This window comes from Procambarus clarkii, chromosome 73 (assembly GCF_040958095.1).
Source record: "Procambarus clarkii isolate CNS0578487 chromosome 73, FALCON_Pclarkii_2.0, whole genome shotgun sequence".
Taxonomy (NCBI): Eukaryota; Metazoa; Arthropoda; class Malacostraca; order Decapoda; family Cambaridae; genus Procambarus; species Procambarus clarkii.
Window position 1 is genome coordinate 9,861,479 of NC_091222.1, and position 23,411 is coordinate 9,884,889.

At 48.3% G+C, this 23,411-nt stretch overlaps 1 protein-coding gene across 1 annotated transcript in view; it reads left to right on the forward strand.

Annotated features, from left to right (window-relative positions):
* The window catches only part of LOC123774158 (glutamate receptor-like), a 124,461-nt gene that overhangs the window by 90,334 nt on the left and 10,716 nt on the right, over positions 1-23,411 (forward strand). The window contains exons 6-7 of the mRNA XM_069312663.1: positions 4,690-4,907; positions 18,167-18,347. Coding sequence (XP_069168764.1) covers positions 4,690-4,907; positions 18,167-18,347 — 399 coding nt within the window. The remainder of the gene's footprint in view (positions 1-4,689; positions 4,908-18,166; positions 18,348-23,411) is intronic.

Genomic DNA, 23,411 nt, shown 5'->3' on the forward strand with positions numbered 1-23,411 from the left:
GGTAAAATGCTATGCCCAAGATTACTATCCGAGTGCCGGCGGTGGGGTGGTTCAAATAGCCTCGGCTATCACCTCATTTTGTCCGGTCGTGATGGTCAAGTGGATTAAGGCGTCTTGTACATACCAGTTGCGTTGCTCCAGGGAGTATGGGTTCGAGTCACTTCTGGGGTGTGAGTTTTCAGTTGTATATAGTCCTGGGGACCATTCAGGCTTGTTTGCATTTGTGTTCCTCACGTGTGCCCCAAAGAATGAGGTGATTTGATAAAATGCTATGCCCAAGATTACCATCCGAGTGCCGGCGGGGAAGTGGTTCATATAGCCTCGGCTATCACTTCCTTATGTCCGGTCGTGATGGTCAAGCGGATTAAGGCGTCCCTGTACATACCAGTTGTGGGAGTATGGGTTCGAGTCACTTCTGGGGTGTGAGTTTTCAGTTGTATATAGTCCTGGGGACCATTCAGGCTTGTTTGCATTTGTGTTCCTCACGTGTGCCCCAAAGAATGAGGTGATTTGATAAAATGCTATGCCCAAGATTACCATCCGAGTGCCGGCGGGGAAGTGGTTCATATAGCCTCGGCTATCACTTCCTTATGTCCGGTCGTGATGGTCAAGCGGATTAAGGCGTCCCTGTACATACCAGTTGTGGGAGTATGGGTTCGAGTCACTTCTGGGGTGTGAGTTTTCAGTTGTATATAGTCCTGGGGACCATTCAGGCTTGTTTGCATTTGTGTTCCTCACGTGTGCCCCAAAGAATGAGGTGATTTGATAAAATGCTATGCCCAAGATTACCATCCGAGTGCCGGCGGGGAAGTGGTTCATATAGCCTCGGCTATCACTTCCTTATGTCCGGTCGTGATGGTCAAGCGGATTAAGGCGTCCCTGTACATACCAGTTGTGGGAGTATGGGTTCGAGTCACTTCTGGGGTGTGAGTTTTCAGTTATATATATATATATATATATATATATATATATATATATATATATATATATATATATATATATATATAGAAGGGAGTACCACCTCTAGCTGGAAGAAGGGGGACCCATAGCCTCGGAGGAAACCACGCATAACGCATTAGAGGGAATGTTTAGATCCCCTCCAATACAGTTTCTGTGTGCTTTTCTCCTACCACCCCCTTCCTTTTTTATTTTTTGTGCTTTATTATGCATTTGATGGTTACAAGATATACATGGGTTGATACATTCATTCCTCATCATTCCTCCAGTTTGTCCAGGTCGTCCTGTAGTCTCTGGCTATATTCATCTGTCTTGATTCTTCTCATAATTTTTGCATCATTAGCAACATTGAGTGGAATGAGCCTTAAAACTTCTGAAAGATCGTTTACATATATCAGAAACTGGATGGGTTCAAGAACAGAGCCGTGTGGGATTTCTCTGGTGACATCTCTCCACTCTGATGTCTCCCCCGCACATTTATTCGCTGTTTCCCGTTGCTTAGATATTCTCTTATCCACTGGATCACCTTGCCTTTTGCTCCAGCTTATGTAACAGCCTTTATTGGGGTACTGTGTCAAAGGCTTTCTGACAGTCCAAGAAAATGCAGTTGTGTGTACGTGTGTGTAAACGGTAATTTGATGGCCACAAGGAGTTGGGTGGGTATTGAGTGTCGTTAATGAACGTCGGCTGAGGTTTGAGCTCCACTTCACACCTGTCGTTGAGAGTGACATGGTCCCTCGCCGCGTGCGCGCATCCTGAGTAGCATGCTGGACTCAATACACCTGTCATGGAAGCGCCTACACCTGCCTGCTACATCAACACGGCCCCACACGCGGCACTGCCTGAGTCGTCCTCGACATGTAAGAGTGTATAAAAAAAGACGAAGCATAGGTTCAGGCTCCAAGTAAATTAATGAGTTTTAAAACTCAGCAGAAGTCTCATGTGTGGTGACTTTAATTTTTCACCCATTCGTTGATAACCAGAGAACGCTTGAATTAGTGTCGGGTTAGCACCGAGATTATGAAGGTGCTCATCACTGAACCTTTTCATCTGAGTTGAACCTCATCCACTGAGCAACAGTGGAAGCCTTCAGGTGTGTCACTGTTACGGCCATAGTGGGACGCAACCGGGTTCTTTTCTGATGTTATTAGGGATTGAGTATCCGGCCCCAAGTTAGTAGAGGCTTTCAAGGGGTGTGTTCCGTAACGCAATTTAAATTAAAGGGGGAGGGATACAAATGTTCTGATTTATATATATATATATATATTCCACCACCATAAATAAATATATAACAGTCACACGGGGGTTATAAATATACTATAATATACAGAGTTGTCTTCCTCTGAAGACACTGGATGCTCCACGGTGCACACTTTGGGTAGCCCTGTCCCCTTCTTCGTGGCCCATGATGAATCCTCTATGATTCTCTTGGCAAATCTACCCTGGCCACAGGCCAGCCAAATCACAGTCCCACTGGGTGCTCCGTCGTGGAGGCCTTCAACCACAATCCAGCCTGTAGCTGGCAGGTACCGATCAGCTCCGCTGTGTAGGCCACTCCACGACCGATACTAGGGTTGCGAGCCCTAGGCAGGAGCCTCGTGTGATCCCGCTGATCACTCTCCTCACATAAGCACCACTGAGGGGCCTCGTAGCCTGGTGGATAGCGCGCAGGATTCGTAATTCTGTGGTGCGGGTTCGATTCCCGCACGAGGCAGAAACAAATGGGCAAAGTTTCTTTCACCCTGAATGCCCCTGTTACCTAGCAGTAAATAGGTACCTGGGAGTTAGTCAGCTGTCACGGGCTGCTTCCTGGGGTGTGTGTGTGTGTGTGGTGTGGGAAAAAAAAAAAAAGTAGTTAGTAAACAGTTGATTGACAGTTGAGAGGCGGGCCGAAAGAGCAAAGCTCAACCCCCGTAAAAACACAACTAGTAAACACAGTGGCTAGTCTCTTCCACCAGCCAGCCCCGGATAAGGCGATTCCTGATACTGCCACATCACAGGCAGGCTAATACTCTCAACAGAGTTCGTCCGGGGGTGACTTACAACTTCTTCAGCAGACTCGTGGAGAGACCTTGGCTGCCTTGGGTAGACTGCTACATCGTCCAATACAGCAGTCCCAGGTCGACTCCTGGGACTGTAATCAGACACGTCATTAGTACTGGGACTAGGGAACCTCACTTACAGGCTTAGACACAAACGCCCACCTCTTCATTCCATAGATGGCGTTGCTGTCTAAGCGCCACCTCACCAGAGGTCAGCAGCGGCTATGTTATGAGCTGATTAAGATGGGAATCCAGCACCTGTGGCCGGTATATCCTGTCCTCATGGCGTTGTCCATTTGGAGTGGGTTTCGGGAACGGACTCACAGATGGCGTTGTCGTCCCTGCTCCGTGCTCCGACGCTGGACTCGGGTCCGTAACAGTCACTCCTTAATCAAAGGTGACCACACTTGATTGACTGACACATTTTAGACTAAATGTTGTTGAGAGAACGCGTCAAGTGCTATATTGGAGCACATGGTAATATGTTTCATTTTTGCATGCAGCTTTGATTGTGTTCCGACCCTATTGTATGTCCTATTAATTGACTGCAGTGATTATGAAGCAATAATTTCACACGTTTTCACTAACGTGTTATGACTGGCAACCCTTGTGAAGTGAGTTGAGATTGTGAGTCTAACTGTACCAACTTTATGGGAATGCATTTCTAGCTTAGTGTTTGCCTAGATTTTGTTATGACATTTGTATTAAAGTAAAGATTCCCAAGTTGCTGTACTGAATGAAAAACTTGTTAATAAACATGCTAGTTTTAACCCATCTTTCCATCAGATATCTCTCTTAGTGATACTGACTGTTGTCAGTGGCCCAGTGCTGGACATTCATCTTATTAATGAGTTCAATGATAGAACCTTAGCATCCTTCATTACATGCAAGGGTGACGGAACAACCTCTATCACGATCCTTTAGGAACCTGTCATGAGGAGGCTAACCACCAAGGAAGCCTTAACTCGACAAGTGACCAGGGAAAGTGAGCCGTTGCTCTAGGCTTCGTCCTGGCAGCATCTACAAGGATCTTCTATATGCTCTAGGCTTCGTTCTGGCAGCATCTACAGGGGTCTTCCACATGCTTTACGCTTCGTTCTGGCAGCATCTACATGGGTCTTCTACATGTTCTAGGCTTCGTCCTGGCAGCATCTACATGGGTCTTCCACATGATCTAGGCTTCGTTCTGGCAGCATCTACAGGGGTCTTCTACATGTTCTAGGCTTCGTCCTGGCAGCATCTACAGGGGTCTTCCACATGATCTAGGCTTCGTTCTGGCAGCATCTACAGGGGTCTTCTACATGCTCTAGGCTTCGTCGTCGCAGCATCTACAGGGGTCTTCTATGTACACCAGTTGTTTGACGGTTGAGAGGCGGGACCAAAGAGCCAAAGCTCAACCCCCGCAAGCACAATTAGGTGAGTACATGCTCTAGGCTTCGTCTTGGCAGCATCTACAGTGGTCTTCCACATGTAGATAAAGCGACTATTGAAAGCGGTGGCGTTCGGAAAAACGAAGAATAACCGAAGGATCCAATGACAGTTTTGCTGAAATATTATTTGTTTACAATTGTCATATTTTGTTTCTCGCAATATGCATCATTTATTTTCTATACATGCTCCCTAAAGAGCTTCTGATGACCACGTACCACAGTTATTTTTTGTTAGACTTGATATAAAAAGTTTTCTCCAGATATCATGGGCGGAGGAGACTGGTGGTGGGAGCGGGTGGTGTTGACAGTGTGGGGGCTGGTGACGGTGGTGCTGACGCAGAGCTACGCCGGCAACCTCATGGCTCTCCTGGCTGTCAGACACATATCCGAACCCTACCAGTCCCGACGACAGGTGCTGGACGACCCGTCTGCTACCATAATATGGTTAAAAGGATCTGCTACTGGTACCTACTTGGAGGTGTGTTAAGGGAATGTAGTTCTTGTTAAATTGGTGCAACCCAACTTTAAATGGTTTTAAGTTCATACATATTCTAAACTCTTATATATTTCATTTTCTAAGATGTATTAAATATTATGGTGGACATATTATGATATAAATACTAATGTATTTCTCCAGTTTGTTCCTTCAAATTATATTTTAAATATTTAAGTCTAATTTAAAAAAGAAAAGACAAAATTGGCATTAACATGCATTCCAATGTATAACGTGACATTATGCAACATGTGATAACTTCATCAAAATCTGACTAAAAACTGAGGAAGATTTGCTTTTAAAAACATAATTTTCTTATTAAATTTTCAAACTAAAAACTGGTTTGAAAAAAAAAATACTTCTACATATGTAAATAACTAAGTATATAGATTCTTGGTAAATGTTTTAATTATTATCCCAACCGTATATATAAAACTAGCAGTACCCGGCCACGCGTTGCTGTGGCTCAGCAATGCTGAGCCACAGCTACCTCCCCTGTCCTCCCCACCATTCCCCCACCCCCTCACCCGTCTCCTCAGTCTCCCAACCATTCCTCACTCCCCCATCCCCTCGTCCTCCCCTCCATTCCCCACTCCACAATCTGCTCTTCCTTCCCAACATGCCCCATTCCCCTGTCCCTTTGTCCTCCCCACCATTCTCCATTCCCCCATCCCCTCATCCCCACCATCCCAAACTTCTCCGTCCCCTCATCCTTCCCCCATCATCTCTCACTTCCAACCCCTTGTCATTCTCACCATTCCCCACTCCCTCGTCTGATGCCTTCCCAAATGATCTGATGTTCCCATCAGAAAATTGGGAACATCAAGTGATCTGATGTTCCCATCACTGAAATATAAGAAAAATAGTTAAAAAATTAAATGAAAACATGAAAAAATAAAAGAATAAACTATTTTCAAGAAATAAATGGTATGGTAAACAATCCAGCTCAATTTCAATGATATTCACACAAAATAATTAAATCAAAATGAAAATAAATCAAAATCTATGAAAATTCAATTTATCAGTGCAAACAGAAACATTGAAATGGAATTGTAACATATTTAGTATAGCATGTATGTTGCTCTTACATGCACCCGATGACGCTGTTTTTCAAGAAAAGCATAGTTTTACCTATCACAGGTGTGGCATCTATACTTATTCTTACGAAATGAACGGTATGGTAAACCCAACACAGCTCAATTCCAACACAATGTCACGCAAAATAATTCAATAAAAAATAAAATAAATCGAAATCAATGAAATAAAATATACCAATGTAATCAGAAACAATTAAATGGAATTCGTGACATATTTAGTATAGTGTGCATGTTGCTATTATGTGCAACAGATGGTGCTGTTTTTCAAAAATGCATGTTTTTACCTGTCAGACGGGTGGCATCTATATAGTAGGTATATAAAATGATGCGCCTATTCGAATGCAATGTTGTGTCAAAATTTCAAAGCAATCAGTGAAGAACTTTTGGAGATAACAGCATGTGTGGCTCTTACGTCCAACAGATGGCTCTGTTTTTTAAAAAAGCTTGTTTTTTCCTGTCACAGATGAGGCATGTATATAGTAGATATATAAAAAGATGCGTCTATTCGAATGCAACGTTGTGTCAAAATTTCAAAGCAATCGGTAAAGAGGTTTCGATAATTTCACTCACATGAAAAACAAATGTAAAACATAGTATTTCAGAAAAACATGTTTTTTTTACCGTCACAGACATGACATCTATATAGAATGTACATAAAAACCTGCTCGGATGCGAATGGAACGTTGTGTGAAAATTTCAAAGCAATCGGTGAAGAACTTTTGGAGATTAGCGGTTATGCACAAACGAACATATACATTTTTATTTATATAGATCAATAGCAAAAGCTTTCTATTGAAGATATTGTATATTAGGGGTTATTTATTTTAAAAGATACTTAAAATTAAAAAACGTTTAGCTTGTTTTCAAATAATGCTTAAAGAGTTGTTACTAGATACCTAAGCTTTCTCTCAGAAAACACAAATCATGAAAAATTCCTTGTTTAGTACTCTCACTTACTATCATTTATGCCTTGATCAACACCCACCAACATTAACAGCTCATCATATACACTATTCAGTACCAATAAACATTATTTAGCTAATCATATGCCCAGTTCAATAATAATAATATAAATAATAATAATAATATAAATAATAATAATAATAATAAATGTTTATTCAGGTACATACTATGCCTATAATCAATAATATGCACAACGTTTCGGCTAGATGTGGGAAAGACACTTAGACTAAAACTTAAATCAAATTGAGATCAAAGCATAAATTGAATTGAAAAGGGGAGAAAATGATAATTACATGATGGATGGAACAGCAGAAATTGAAACAGAACAGCAGAAATAAACAAAAGACTACAATTGTCTTCAAGTTTATACATGGCGGATATCAGCAGTTAAACAAGTTGGTCAATAATCAATATTGTTTGAAAATAGCAAGACATAGGTTAACATTTAAGGGGTAAGGTAGGTTACATGTAGTTTATTAGGTAGTACTTAGTTTTGTTGACCAAACCACACACTAGAAAGTGAAGAGACCATTCTTGTGAATGTGACCATTCTTGGTCATATTCAAAATCGACTTGAGAGAAAGATCCAGGTGAGAATCGACTTGGTCACATTCACATTCTCAAGTTGATTGTGAATGTGACCATTCACATTCGACCTGAGAGGTTCAGGACGGACCGAAACGTCGTCGTCCCTTCATTTTCTAGTGTGTTATTTGGTCAATATATTTCAGCCACGTTATTGTGACTCCTCGTCTGCACACTTAGTTTTCCTCTTAAACTGGTTGAGAGAGAGAGAGAGAGAGGGACAGTCTTTGACGTGATTGGGAAGGTCATTCCACATTCTGGGCTCCCCCTGATTTGCAGAGCATGACAATATTATACATTCATCATATATCCGGTTTAGTATCCACTAGTATTACAAATACACCATATACACTGTTCAGTACCCATCAATATCATGTAGTTCATCATATGCCCAGTTCAGTACCCATCAATATTATATTATTCATCATATGCCCAGTTCAGCATCTGTCAATATTATGTAGTTCATCATATGACCAGTTCAGTACCTGGCAATATTATGTAGTTCATCATATGACCAGTTCAGCATCTGTCAATATTATGTAGTTCATCATATGACCAGTTCAGTACCTGGCAATATTATGTAGTTCATCATATGACCAGTTCAGTACCTGGCAATATTATGTAGTTCATCATATGACCAGTTCAGTACATGGCAATATTATGTAGTTCATCATATGCCCAGTTCAGTACCTGACAATATTATAAGCTCATCATTTACACTGTTCAACACCCACCAATTTTATATAGCTTCTCATATGCCCAATTAGTAGGGGTAAATGAAGACTATAACCGACCACTCTATCCTCACGTGTAATGTTGCAAGCAAGTAAACGGGAATGTTCAACATGATGCAACGCTATATGCTGCATTACAATGTTACAAACATAGAAACCTTGATATTTTCAATGTTGCAATATGAAATAATACTGTAAGAATATGTGGTGTACAAAGTTAAATGGGAAAAATCCAAATGGGAGTTTCAATATGATTCATACAGTTTTCATATTGTTTCACACATTATTTTGTAATTATAGTTTTGTACTTTGTAGATTAGCAAGTTCCAACAAGAACATGCGGCAGCACCATAGTACCAATATAGGCTTTCGGTAGAAGAAACGTTTAAGGAAAATATATTCAAAGTGTTTTAGGTAGTTTCAGTGAAGCAATTAAGGTTTTAAAGTGAGTGGACATGCATTGAAACTTTACAGTTTATAATGTCCGTTGGCTAATTGTAAAACTTTGTAATGAATGTCATTCATCACCGGACCAAAATGCATCCTGCCTCCTCCACCTCTACGCTTTCCTGTAATAATGTCTATGTATCACTAACCATTCTTACCTAACCTAAATAGATCTGTTATATGTATAGGAGAGAGAAAATGATAAAGTGAGAGTGAGAGTTTTAAGTTTGAAGGGTTATAACCACTATTGCTGTCTACCAGTATTCCCTGATATCACCATCATCTACCAGTACTTTCATCCCCACACCACTACCATCTCCAGATACCACCACCAGCATCAACCCTCAACCAGTACCACCAGAATCATCCGACACCTCTCGGTACCTTCCACAATTCCGGCCACTGACTCCGTTACTAGCCACCATCCGCCCCACCTGTGTTTCTCCTCTTTTCTGTGGAGCGCCCCTTCTTCTCCCTGGAGCTATACCAGTCTGATGTGCATTTATTAGACCGTGGCAACAGTCAATCAATGGAGTTCTAGGCCTACTGGGGACCAGAGCCAGAACCTGGCCCCCCTCAAGAAGAGGCAAGAGGAGCAATGGCCTAAAGACACCCCGTGTAATTGGAAGCAGTCTTTGTCTACCATCTACCAGGTCAGGAACCCAGAGAGGTAGGAATTCCAAAACAAACTACTGCTGGTTAAAGATTGAAAACCAAAAGCCGAACTAGCAAACAGATCTCCCAATCAAAAACAAGGAAACAAACATGCCGTCACCTCAACCACCGCGCATCCGTCTGCGTAACCCCCCCCCTCCCCTGGAGGAGGATTGGGGGGTCCCAGACCTCCATGCCAACTATTCTCCCCATTTCAATAGGCTGTTGTGTCGGTGGCAGTCGATCAACTCTGGCTCCATACTTTAAGCATTGCTGTAGAGCAGTGTTGTTGTTCAGTGTTGGTGTTGTGTGAGCCAGGAGTAACACAAGAGTACTGGGGCTGCATGCACCAAGGGCCACCTTCCCTAGGTGCCCTGTAAGTACTGGCCCTGTGGTCTTGGGTTATCTTCACTGAGCAGTTTGGGAACTACCTCCGTGTGGCTCTGTTGCTGCTCGGTGATTGCCCGCCCTTGGGAGTCAGCTGGAGTGGTTTTTACACCTGTTTGGCCTTGGGTAGGAGGTAGTTTCGTCGATGGCTGGTGCACGTGCTGCTGTCTGATATATGCTTATCAACCGGTTCTGTTTACCTGGAGACGCTGTGCTTTTGCGGGGTTTTTCTTTTGTTTTGTTTTGCCTGGTGGGGGTCTGCCTGGTGTGGCAGTAGAACCACTTGTATGATTTTGGTGGCCTTCCACTAGGTCCCCATGCTTGCACACGATGCAGGTGTTCAGCTTTCAGTTTGTTTGATTGGTAGCTCTGTGATAACCGGTTAGCAGTACATCGCCTGGGCTTTCCTTAGCAGTCAGCCAAAGGGCCCTGGGATCCCCCATTGGGGTTCATTGGTCCAATGGAGGAGACCTCTGAGTCCCACCTCGCTTTGTGCGAATTTGAAGGTTGCTCTGCCCCTTGACTTGGGGTGACAATCATCGTCTTTGTCTCCGTCATGCTTCTTGTTGGGTCAGTGACACCTTTGGCCCAGAGTCCTGCAAGGGTGTTCCTTGCTTGTATTCCAATTCACCCAGTCCACTGAGATTGATACAAGGGTGCAAGTAGCTTCGGCGTTGCCTATGCGGTTTAGGTTGCTTGCCTTTCTGGATGCCCCGCAGCTGCTCCGTTTTGGTTATAGAGACCCGGACTTGGGGGGGGGGGGTGTTAGTTGCGTCGACTTTGGTTTCATCTGAAACACCTCCCCCCCTTCCTAGTCCTTCCCCTGCTGTGGTTTATCCTACTTCCCTCCCCCCCCCCCTGCTCCCGGCTTCCAAACCTCTGAGGGTTTCGGAGGCGGGGCAGGGTTTGCCTGGTGGTGAGTCTCGGGCGACTTCCGGAATTGTCCCTTTCGGATCGGCGGCAGAGGCATTCGAGCCTGTTCCTCCTGCCAGAGCCTTTGGCCATGCCAGCGGGCCCTCCTCTTTCCGACTTTTCTGATGGACTCTGCTTTTTCTCCAGAGGCAAAGGGTTTGGAGGACTGCTGGCCCCTGAGTCCTGACGAGGAGGCTCCCGGGGCTGTGGAGGAGTTGACTTGGTGGGCTTGGGCCCCGTTTGACCCTGCTTGGGTGTTGGTACCCTCGGCACAGGGCTTGTTGTTACTTGGGGAGGGGGAGGGTTCCTATCCCCCCTTCCTGTTCGATGTCTGATATGAGTGCGACTCCGCCCTGGGTTCGATTCCGGGTTCCCTTGGGTTCTTCAGTTCCCTCCTTCCAGATGTTTTCGGCTTCCCGAATCACACCAAAGGTGGTGCGGGAAGCCCTTACGGCTTACCTCATGTGAGACCTGGATTACACCTCAGTAATGGATCCTTCTTCTTTCGAGTTTGGCCCCTTGTTTCTTTACTGGGTGCGTTATGAGGTGCCGGAGTCTTCCTGGTTGGCGGACTGCCCCTTCTATTCATTGGGGGCATGGCATTCGTTCTGTTGGACCCACACACTTGAATGGCTTGAGTTGACAACGATTGTTCAAGTTTACCTAGGGGGTGAGATTGAGCACCTCATTGCATGTTTGTTCGCCCCCCATCCTTCCTCGTATTGTTTGCCAGGTGCAGCTTCACATGCAGGTTCCCTCCCTTTCGGCTTCCCTGGTGGCCGAGGATTTGCGCACCCGTGGGCATTTGGCTTCAGTCTTGCGCTTCTTTTCCCTGCTGGAGCTGTCTTCGGACTGGCTCAGGGAGGATGTGAAGGAGCTGGAATTTGGTCCAGTGCCCGGTGTATTTGCTTCGGTAGCTCGGGCGTCGACTGCTTTGTTAAAGATGTTTACGCTGATTCTGAGGGAGGCGGTGTCCCTGTTCTTTGCTTCTCGCCTCGCGTGCCGACAGGCTGTGCTCGTCCACTCCTTGGAATCGGCTTGGGCCCTGGCTCTTAGATTTTCGTCCTCTTTTTGTCTGTTGGTGTTTGCAGAGTCTGCAGTGGTGCATTTTCTGCAAGCGGCTTGTCGTGGTCCCACGATTCGTCAGCATTTTGGGTCATTTTCTCAAGCCTGCAATGACGTTGGGTCGCTCCTCCTCCTTCGGGAGGATCGGGGCTGGAAGGGCAGGCCTCTTGCCCCTGTGCTCTGTCGGATCATCCAGGAGTGGGATTGCTTGGGCGTGGTCGAAACAACAATGTACCTCGGGTGGGTTTCATGCCTTTTTTTCAGTTCCGAAATGGGACTGTGCAGATCTGTGATTCATACTGGACTTGTCTCGTCTGAATCTCGTCTTGTGCTTTCGTTGCCTTCCATTCGTTTTTAATCTGGCACCTCGCGTGTTCACACACGTTACCTGGGTTGTGGTGACCCGTTTGTGACTGTTAGGGTGTTCGTGTTCTGGCTTACCTTGAGAGCTGGCTGGTGTGGGCTCCCAGCCAGTTCGCGTGTCTGCTCGCCAGGGATTTTGTTCTTTCCAAGCTCGTTGGGTTCAGGTTCTTGGTGAACTGGAGGAAGTCCCATTTGGTTCCCTCTCAGGTTCGGACTTGGCTAGGTCTTGTGTGGGACTTTTGGACTGCTTCCTTGTCTCTCTCTCTCCTGCGACGCTGTTGTGGCTGCAGTCCCGCCTACGACTGTTTTTGGAGGGCACTCGGGTCACACATCAGTTGTTCGAGTGGCTGTGCGGGAGCCTGAACTTTGCCATGCTGGTGTTCCCATCAGGTCGGATCTGGCTTCGGCGGCTGTTTTGGTTTCTACAGGGACATCTCTTCTGCCTCTCTACGATTGCTTGGTTCAGATCCTGGGAGCCTTGTGTCAGCTGCTGCATCGCTGGCTTCCTCTGCGGGTTTTTCGGGGTTCTATGCCATCGTTCCTCCCCAAGCCCTTTCTCGATGTGTACATGGATGCCTCGTCTCTCGGCTGGGGTTTTGTGACCAGTGCTCACCAGGCCGGCCAGGGTCGGTAGAGTCCGTCCTTCTGTCAGGCTCACAGCATGGTGCGAGAGTTTGTGGCGGTGTGGCATTCGCTTCAAAGGATTTGTGTCGCTCGTGGAGCAACGATCCGGCTTCATTCGTACTACTCCCCTGTGGTTCATTGAGTGAACCAAGGGTTCGATGCAGTCCTTGGCTCTTTGGGGCTGGTCACTTTGGGTGACTCGTCTGCTGAGTTCTCGAGGTTTGGCTCTCCTGGCGGTTCACGTTCAGGTTGTCCTGGCGGATGGCCTGTCTCAGCTCATTCCCCTTTCCATGGAATGGATGGTCGACGCCGGCTGGTTCAGTTGGCTCTGCCAGACATACGGGCACCTAGAGGTGCACTTCTTCGCATCGGCGTGGTCGAGGTGTCTTCCAGTGTATGTGATGCCCTTCCCAGACTCCGAGGCGGTCGGGGTCGATGCCTTTCGGCTGGACTGGTCGAGGTGGAGTTACCTGTACCTCTTCCCACCGGTTCGGTTGTTGCTCTATGTCCTGGCTCGGTTGGAGACTTACCAGCGGGGAGAGTAGTCCTGTTGATTCCTTGGTGGCCGTCCCAGCCCTGGTTTCAGGCTCTTCTTGCTCGATGTCCGAACCCAAGGGTCTTCCTGTGGCTCTGCCTCTTTCAGCAGATCGGTCCGGTCTGGTACATGGCTGGTTCGATCTTCTCCTCCACTCTTCACGTCTGGTCTTTTTGACGTGGGTTTATCACCACTTGTATGGTGATCAGGTGGCTTCGTTGATGGTGTCCCACCTGCGAGTTTTGGATCGAAGGCAGTATGAAATTCCCTGGTGGTCCTTTAAGCATTTTTTATCTCTTTATATTGTCTTCGATTTCTGATTGGGATGTTTTGTCTTTTCTCTCTTGGTTGTTTCAGGACCGTCATCTTATTCTAAATACTACCGCCTCGTATCGTGCAGCGCTGGCGGAGCCGATGGAGCTTGCATTCGGGGTGGATGTCTCTTTTGCTCCATTCCACAAGCTTTCTCAGGCGTTCTTTCACCTCCAGCCTGCTCATGCGCCGCCTGAGCCATCTTGGTCGTTGAACCAGGTGCTCTCTTTCCCCTCTTCTCCTCGGTTTGTGGTGGCCCCCTCGGTTCAGGATTGTTTTCCTAAGGCACTTTTCTTGTTGGCATTGGCCCCTGGGGGTCGGGTCATTGAGCTTTATGCTCTCCTCTGGCGCAGGGGTTTCTGCTCTTTCGGTCCTGGTGGTTGTTTCGTTAATTTGCAGCCATCTCTTTTTTTCTGGCAAAGAATGAGTCTGCTGCTTTCCGAAGGGGCCATTAGGATGTTGATGCTTAGTTGGGTCAGCGGGGAGTGCATCATGTTTTGTGTCTGGTTGCGGCTCTTCGCCGTTATTTGCGCGCCATGGCCTCCGTGGCAGGGGACGTGCTTTGGGTGGACTCGGTTTCCCTTCTTCCCTGTTCCAGGGCGTGGGGTCTCCCAGGTCATCCACAGGATTATTTGGTCTAGCCAGCCTGCGGTCAATTCCCATGCACACGACGTTCGTAAGTTCGCGGCTTTCCTGGAGTTTTTGGTAATATGTCCTGGGCTGAAATTCGGGCATGGGGCTTCTGTAGGTCAAACAGGGTCCTGGTCACACGGTACCTCGTTAATGTTCCCGGTCATTCTCGCGCGTGTGTAGCCTAGGGTTGCAGGTTGCAGCCAGTTGTCTCGACCTCGAGTTGAGGAGCGAATGACGGCCACCTCCCAGGTAAGTCCCTCTTTTTCTTTATTCTTGGTTAGGTAGCTCCGGGGAGCCGAAGTGGTTCTCTACAGAAAACCAGCGTTGAATGTAATGAAACGCTATTTTCTGGGTGAGACCCAGAGGCTCCCTGGCATTCCTCTCTCCCTCCGGTCCTGTTTGCTAGTTCGGCTTTCGGTTTGCAATTTTTGACCAGCAGTAGTTTGTTTTGAAATTCCTATCTTTCTGGGTGCTGAACTGGTAGATGGCAGACAAAGACTGCTTCCAATTACATGGGGGTGTCTTTAGGCCCTTGCTCCTCGTGTCTCTTCTTGAAGGGGGCCAGGTTCTGGCTCTGGTCCCCAGTAGGCCTAGAATTCTATTGAGTGACTGTTGCAACAGTCTAGTATATGCACATCAGCCCGGTATAGCTCCGGGGAGCCTCCGGGTCTTACCAAGAATATGGCGTTTCATTACATTCAACACCAGTTTTTTATATCGTTGTCATTCATACATTATTCGTACAACCTTAACTTTACCTAACATAACATAACCTTCATATTCTATGATCACAGTTAATTATGCTTTTTGTAACTTTCCAGGATTTAAAAGCACATCAATGACAATTTTTTTTTGTTTAAGAAAAAGCGTGCCCTCAATCCCTGTGGAAATAATGTTCTCTCCATATTGTAAACTGATTAACTCGAACACACCTCCTACTCTATCTCCTCATTCTCAAGCTTCACCTCCTCTCACTCTTAGCTCTTCCTCCTTCTCCGAACTATATCTCATCCTCCACCACCACCACTTTTCTTCTAATGATCCCCCAGCCTGTCATCGCTTGGTTAATTCCACAATGCTTAGTGCCTATATCAAAAGAGTTTAATCTAATACAATTTTTTTACTTAATCAACAGAAGTTAACCATTATATTATGATGAACAGTTTAAGATGAATAAAAAAAATAATGCTCTCTGACAGTGAGAGCTTTACAATACGCAGGAGAAAACATGCAACCAATGTAATGGATGGGAGGGAAATGTCATATCCCCCACATTGTTGCTTGATAGGACAAGTGCATCATGTACCATCATTTAGCTAAACAGCAAAATGCACATTTTTTTTTCAAAAATATATATGTAACACAAATTCTAGCTAGAGACATTTTCTTGGAGACATTTTTTTAAAGACATTTCATCTCCAGCATATCTTACTGACCATTATAATTCTGTACAAGTATTCTTCAATCATATTACATAATTAATGTATACTTTGTGTGAGCTTAATCTCATACATCCCCATATTTTGCTTTGTATCACCTGTCATCATAAGATTACACAAGAATCAAACTAGCTAAAACATGCATTTTCTTAATCTCTTACAAAAATATCTTGAACAAAAACTAACTTTCACAATCTCTTAATTAAACCACTCTCTTTTCTCAAATACTTGTACTCTTTCACTAGCCTAAGTTCTCATTTGCCTAATAATCTCTAACTCCATTTCACAACACAAACTACAATCTTATGTTCTTACACGAACAGTTTCACTGTTCTTACACGAAGCACTTGACCACAATATGATAACATAATCTCTCTCGCTCTCTCTCTCTCTCTCTCTCTCTCTCTCTCTCTCTCTCTCTCTCTCTCTCTCTCTCTCTCTCTCTCTCTCTCTCTCTCTCACACACCCTCTCTCTCCCTCTAGGTTATGGAAGATACTGAGGGTACTGGTATAGAGTTGATGAAGGTGGTGGTAGCTGGAGAGTGTAGTGGTGGGGGATGGAAGCACTTGTAGATGATAGTGGTTGTAACACTTCACACTTTAACCACACACACACTCTCTCTCTTTCTTTCTGTCTTTCTAACTTTCTTCCTCCTGTACATATAAAAAATCTATTTAGGTTAGGTAAGGATGGTTAGTGATGCATCGACATTATTATACGAAAGCGAAGAGGCGGAAGGAGGCGAGATGCATTGTTTACAGGTGAAGAATAACCTTATTTATACGGGATAGTATATCATTTTGGGAACGGTTATTGTAAGGGGGCATCTGACCGGAACTATGAAAGTTGTTGTAGGGTATTCATAATTTATTATCCTGATATATGTGAAAGGTGCTGCACCTAGGCCAAGTTTCAGCATCTCAGCCTAAATAGAGAAGGAGAAAAAAAAAATTATACAATTTTTCAACAATGTTCAATTGCTTTCACAGCCCACAATTGTGAACCAAAATCATCTCTACGACACTCAGCTATGACCTTACTATATAATAAAGATTTGCACGCAGGATTTTTATCCCAGATGTATTTAGTGCAATAATACAGATTTTTAAAAGTTTCCCAAAAACGTATGCAACAAAATGAAGTGTATCATTATTTATAAAATCAATAAATCAACGTAGATAAGAAAAAGCTACATTTGTTTTTAGTGGCGTAAACTCTACATATAATGTGCAAGTTTCATGTAAATTGAATAATAAATAAAGGCTGTGAAGGCAGATCTAGTTGTAAAAGTTGGAGTGGCGTAGCGCGCCGTGACAAGTTACTGTACTCGCGGTCACGATCTTCACTCCACTCATGACAATGCGTTATTTACACATTGCGGCTAGCTCGTACCTTCTATGGAGAGCTCGCATGCATCTAGCTTTCAATGCTTTTCTCTTGTTCGTTTGGTAAGTCATATTGCAGTACAAATAGCAAAAATAGCATGAGTTCTGGGAGATATTGTGAGAGCGCGTCAGCGATACATCCACCTCCTAAAGAACACACACAGTGACTGAGGGGCTGAGCCATGAACGCCACCCTTTCTCACACGAGACTGTTGCCAATGAGTGAGTTTATATTCATTTTATGCATAACATGTTATTTTCAACGCTATTACGAAATATTAGACTTCTACAACGTAAGATACAATACTCCGCGGCGCGAGGACCAGATTCAAGAAAGTTGCAGCGGGAAATTTGACTCTAATTACGTTATTTTTCAAGATAACATAAACGGTTTGCACCACAGTGTTGCCAGAACGTTGTAATATTTTTCGTAATTTTTCGTAAATATTCCATTTTTCTTCGGATTTTCCGGGGTTATTGTAAGCTGCACGAACGTATTTTTACCTTAAACGTTCGATCATACTTGCAAATGGCCTTACAATGCTTATCTTCTCCCTGTAAAACTTTATTTACTTGGAAAACTTTTTCCTCAAACGTTTCTCCAACCGAAACATAAGCCAAATTGTTATATTGCTGCTGAAGGTCCTTGTTGGAACTTGCTAATCTAAAGAGTACAAACAAGTAATTACGAAATAATGTAAGAAACAATCTGAAAACTCTACGAATTTTTTTTAGCACCCCTTTCGATCTGTTCCCATTAAATCTTTCGATTTAAACTCGTTTACCACATATGCCCTCTTAAACCATTATTTCACATTGCAAAGCAATATTGCAAGCCAGGAATGATTGGTCAGTGGGTAGTCTTCATTTATCCTACTCCAGTTCAGTACCTGCCAATATTATACGCTCATCACATACTTTATTTAGTACCTGCCAGTATTATAGGCTCATCACATACACTGTTCAGTACCTGCCAATATTAAAAGCTCATCAAATACACAGTTCAGTACCTGCCAATATTATAAGCTCATCACATACACTGTTCAGTACCTGCCAATATAATAAGCTCATCATATACGACGAGATCAATAGCCGCCAGTGTTCCTAGGAAGCAGAGTCTGGAATTTACCGAGAGATGGCGGAGGCTGCGAGGGTCGGGCGCCTCATCTACAAGACCCACGCACAAGTGCCGGCCAGCATCAACACCCTGGTCAGGCACCACCGCCACGTCCTCATCGACGCAGCTAATGCCTTGAGATCACACATTTCTGATGAATTCACAAAAAAAGGTAATTTAATTGTTTATCCTATAAACAAGCTGTCCTCTCACCTAGTAGGTTGCTTTTTATTATTATCCACAAAACGTCAAAATTGCCTTAAAAATTTCAGAACATCGCCCAAATTAGTTGGGTTGGAGCATAGAGATATATATACGTTTCTGGCCAGGAAAAACAATTAAATTTTTTTGCTACTTGTTATGACGGGGCTTGGTGGCCCTGGCCTCTCTCTCCCATTTGGTAGGCCCTGGCGGGGCTGGGAGGTCCTGGTGGGGCTGGGAGGTCCTGGTGGGGCTGGGAGGTCTTGGTGGGGCTGGGAGGTCCTGATGGGGCTGGGAGGTCCTGGCGGGGCTGGGAGGTCCTGGTGGGGCTGGGAGGTCCTGGTGGGGCTGGGAGGTCCTGGTGGGGCTGGGAGGTCTTGGTGGGGCTGGGTGTTCCTGATGGGGCTGAGAGGTCCTGGTGGGGCTGGGAGGTCCTGGTGGGGCTGGGAGGTCTTGGTGAGCCTGGGAGGTCCTGGTGGGGCTGGGAGGTCCTGGTGGGGCTGGGAGGTCCTGGTGGGGCTGGGAGGTCCTGATGGGGCTGGGAGGTCCTGGCGGGGCTGGAAGGTCCTGGTGGGGCTGGGAGGTCCTGGTGGGGCTGGGAGGTCCTGGTGGGGCTGGGAGGTCCTGGTGGGGCTGGGAGATCCTGGCGGGGCAGGGAGGTCCTGGTGGGGCTGGGAGGTCCTGCTGGGGCTAGGAGGTCCTAGTGGGGCTGGGAGGTCCTGGTGGGGCTGGGAGGTCCTGGTGGGGCTGGGAGGTCCTGGTGGGGCTGGGAGGTCCTGGTGGGGCTGGGAGGTCCTGGTGGGGCTGAGAGGTCCTGGTGGGGCTGGGAGGTCTTGGTGGGGCTGGGAGGTCCTGGTGGGGCTGGGAGGTCCTGGTGGGGCTCGGAGGTCCTGGTGGGGCTGGGAGGTCCTGGTAGGGCTGGGAGGTCTCGGTGGGGCTGGGAGGTCCTGGTGGGGCTGGGAGGTCCTGGTGGGGCTGGGAGGTCCTGGTGGGGCTGGGAGGTCTTGGTGGGGCTGGGAGGTCGTGATGGGGCTGGGAGGTCCTGGCGGGGCTGGGAGGTCCTGGTGGGGCTGGGAGGTCCTGGCGGGGCTGGGAGGTCCTGGTGGGGCTGGGAGGTCCTGGTGGGGCTGGGAGGTCCTGGTGGGGCTGGGAGGTCCTGGTGGGGCTGGGAGGTCCTGGTGGGGCTGGGAGGTCCTGGTGGTGCTGGGAGGTCTTGGTGGGGCTGGGTGGTCCTGATGGGGCTGAGAGGTCCTGGTGGGGCTGGGAGGTCCTGGTGGGGCTGGGAGGTCTTGGTGAGGCTGGGAGGTCCTGGTGGGGCTGGGAGGTCCTGGTGGGGCTGGGAGGTCCTGGTGGGGCTGGGAGGTCTTGGTGGGGCTGGGAGGTCCTGATGGGGCTGGGAGGTCCTGGCGGGGCTGGGAGGTCCTGGTGGGGCTGGGAGGTCCTGGTGGGGCTGGGAGGTCCTGGTGGGGCTGGGAGGTCCTGGTGGGGCTGGGAGGTCCTGGTGGGGCTGGGAGGTCCTGGTGGTGCTGGGAGGTCTTGGTGGGGCTGGGTGGTCCTGATGGGGCTGAGAGGTCCTGGTGGGGCTGGGAGGTCCTGGTGGGGCTGGGAGGTCTTGGTGAGGCTGGGAGGTCCTGGTGGGGCTGGGAGGTCCTGGTGGGGCTGGGAGGTCCTGGTGGGGCTGGGAGGTCTTGGTGGGGCTGGGAGGTCCTGATGGGGCTGGGAGGTCCTGGCGGGGCTGGGAGGTCCTGGTGGGGCTGGGAGGTCCTGGTGGGGCTGGGAGGTCCTGGTGGGGCTGGGAGGTCCTGGTGGGGCTGGGAGATCCTGGCGGGGCTGGGAAGTCCTGGTGGGGCTGGGAGGTCCTGGTGGGGCTGGGAGGTCCTGGTGGGGCTGGGAGGTCCTGGTGGGGCTGGGAGGTCCTGGTGGGGCTGGGAGGTCCTGGTGGGGCTGGGAGGTCCTGGCGGGGCTGAGAGGTCCTGGTGGGGCTTGGAGGTCTTGGTGGGGCTGGGAGGTCCTGGTGGGGCTGGGAGGTCCTGGTGGGGCTTGGAGGTCTTGGTGGGGCTGGGAGGTCCTGGTGGGGCTGGGAGGTCCTGGTGGGGCTGGGAGGTCCTGGTGGGGCTGGGAGGTCCTGGTGGGGCTGGGAGGTCTCGGTGGGGCTGGGAGGTCCTGGTGGAGCTGGGAGGTCCTGGTGGGGCTGGGAGGTCTTGGTGGGGCTGGGAGGTCCTGATGGGGCTGGGAGGTCCTGGCGGGGCTGGGAGGTCCTGGTGGGGCTGGGAGGTCCTGGCGGGGCTGGGAGGTCCTGGTGGGGCTGGGAGGTCCTGGTGGGGCTGGGAGGTCCAGGTGGGGCTGGGAGGTCCTGGCGGGGCTGGGAGGTCCTGGTGGGGCTGGGAGTTCCTGGTGGGGCTGGGAGGTCCAGGTGGGGCTGAGAGGTCCTGGTGGGGCTGGGAGGTCCTGGTGGGGCTGGGAGGTCTTGGTGGGGCTGGGAGGTCCAGGTGGGGCTGGGAGGTCCAGGTGGGGCTGGGAGGTCCTGGTGGGGCTGGGAGGTCCTGGTGGGGCTGGGAGGTCCAGGTGGGGCTGGGAGGTCCTGGTGGGGCTGGAAGGTGTTGGACGCCAGTTAGTCGCCCATGGTCATACACATAGGGTGACCTAATACCCTCTTAAGCTAAACAACTTAATAAGTATCAACAACGTGTCAGCAGATTTGAATGCAATCTACTCTGCTGCAGACCACAGACCTCAGACACACCCCGGGCATCAGAGCGTCTACACGCGCTCCCTTTCACATGCTACAAGCTAGTTCGTGGCCCGTGTAGAAGATAGAAGATATATATATATTTATAATAAAACTAAGAAAAAGCAGTGGACGTTTGGTACTCCAATTCCTGCCCACAACCTAATCATTCTACAAGAACATCGACCGATGTAACACTGGTTGGCAGCTTAGTGGGATTCACCGCTGTCCTCCAGCAGCACAGCAGCTCACAGCAGCGCAGGAGCACAGCAACACAGCAGCTCACAGCAGCTCACAGCAGCTCACAGCAGCGCACAGCAGCTCACAGCAGCGCACAGCAGCTCACAGCAGCACAGCGTCGCAGCAGCACAGCAACACAGCAGCGCACAGCAACACAGCATCGCAACAGTTCAGCGTGCCTGACTCACCCAGCGTGCCCCGTGCCTTGTTCACCCAGCGCGCGCCCCTGACTCACTCACCCAGCGCGCGCCCGTGCCTGACTCACCGCGTGCCACCAGCTGACTCGCCGTGACTCACCGTGACTCAACGAGCCTTGGTGCCTGCATGACGTCACCTTACCACCCCTCGCTGTCTGGCCTGACGACTTCTACCGCGCCTGACGTCTCCTGCCGCGCCTGACGTCTCCTGCCGCGCCTGACGTCTCCTGCCGCCTGACGACTTCTGCCGCACCTGACGTCTCCTGCCGCCTCCCGACGCCGACGACGCCGACGACGCCGCAGCACGACGCCACAGCACGACGCCGGACCTGTGACGACCAGATCATCTCTGCCCTGTTGAACGGATTGCAGCGCCAGCAGCCTTCAGCTCTAGTTAAGTACCCTTTGTTATTTGTGTAGTAGAGTAAACTGTGGACTTTCGTGGGCACAATGTAAACTTACTTTATGGATAACCGATACTCGCTCAGGCCTCGCTCGCGCACTTACCCCTACAGTCTACGGTCTCGTTCACTATCGGAGAGTAACTTACTCTTAACTAGTGAGCTCGCTCACTTATCCTTAGCCAGTGACCTCCCAACCTCAGCTCTCGGTAGCTTATCCTCATTAACCTCTACAACCAGCAGCGACTCAGTAATCATGACTCAAGCCCTGAATTCTGCGGGTTCTAACTCGAACACCGTTACAGTTCTTACACAGTCTGTTGACATTCGCCCGTTTAGTGGAAAGGATCCAACCCTCTTGGAGACATGGTTCGCTAGTGTAGAGGCTAGAGCGAGGAGCAAGGGTACTGCTGTCACAGACGCAGACTATATCAGTATGGCGACGTCCACACTTGACTATAAACTGGAGATGCGTATCTCGTAGCAGGAACACCTGACTTAAAGAAAATTGTAGACTGGGAAGAATTTAAGAAATTCTTTCGTAGGAGATATATATCGGTAGTTGATCGTGATCCCTTTGGCATGGCTCGCCAATTAGCTACTGCGGTAATGCGTCCTGATGAAACACGCAATGCTTTTGCCACGCGTCTAACTACGCTACAGGACTCACTGGAGAAAGCCTTGATGGGTTCTAGATGGGACGCTAGTGGAAGCCTCACTATACAGAATGTGGGTAAACTATTGGCGTTCGGTGCCATGCAGAGTCATGCCCCCGAGGCCATACTGAAGGACATTGAGGCTAGGAATTTTGGTCCTACCCACACACTTTGGGACTTAATGGACGTCATGGTAGAGTCCACAGACAGGCTAAAGTCCCGGGATTCTGCCCAGCTTTCTGCCGTTTTTCGTGCAAACAGTTCCCATACCACTGTAAACGTTGTCATGCGTTCTACCCCTAGATGTGTTCAGACTCGTGCTAGGTCTCCTCCGCCTTCGTATGGCCCCAGGTCATACTCTAGGACAGGCTCCCCTCAATACCTTCAGCGATCTCGAACGCCAGAATGTTTTAACTGTGGCAAACCAGGACACCGTAAGGCAGAGTGTACATCAACTAACACTCGTTACCAACAGCATGCTAGACATAACTACACAGGTCGATCACATGATCACACCCGTTCTTATTGCACATATCACCGCCGACCTGGACATGACACTGCTGACTGTAGAGCCCGCAACGGTACTAACCAGGCTAACCGTTCTAGTCCTACTTCCCCTTCCCGTAGGCAACCGCAGGCTGCAACAACTAACCAGCGCCGACCGAGCCCTACACGTAGCCCTGCGACCCGACCGACTGCCCATGTTAGGTTCGCAACGACTGACAGCCGTGACACAGATGGACACCGTGACTCGCGCGTGATAAACGGCGCCACGGCCGTCAAGGATAATGCAGACACGACCTACGAACACAC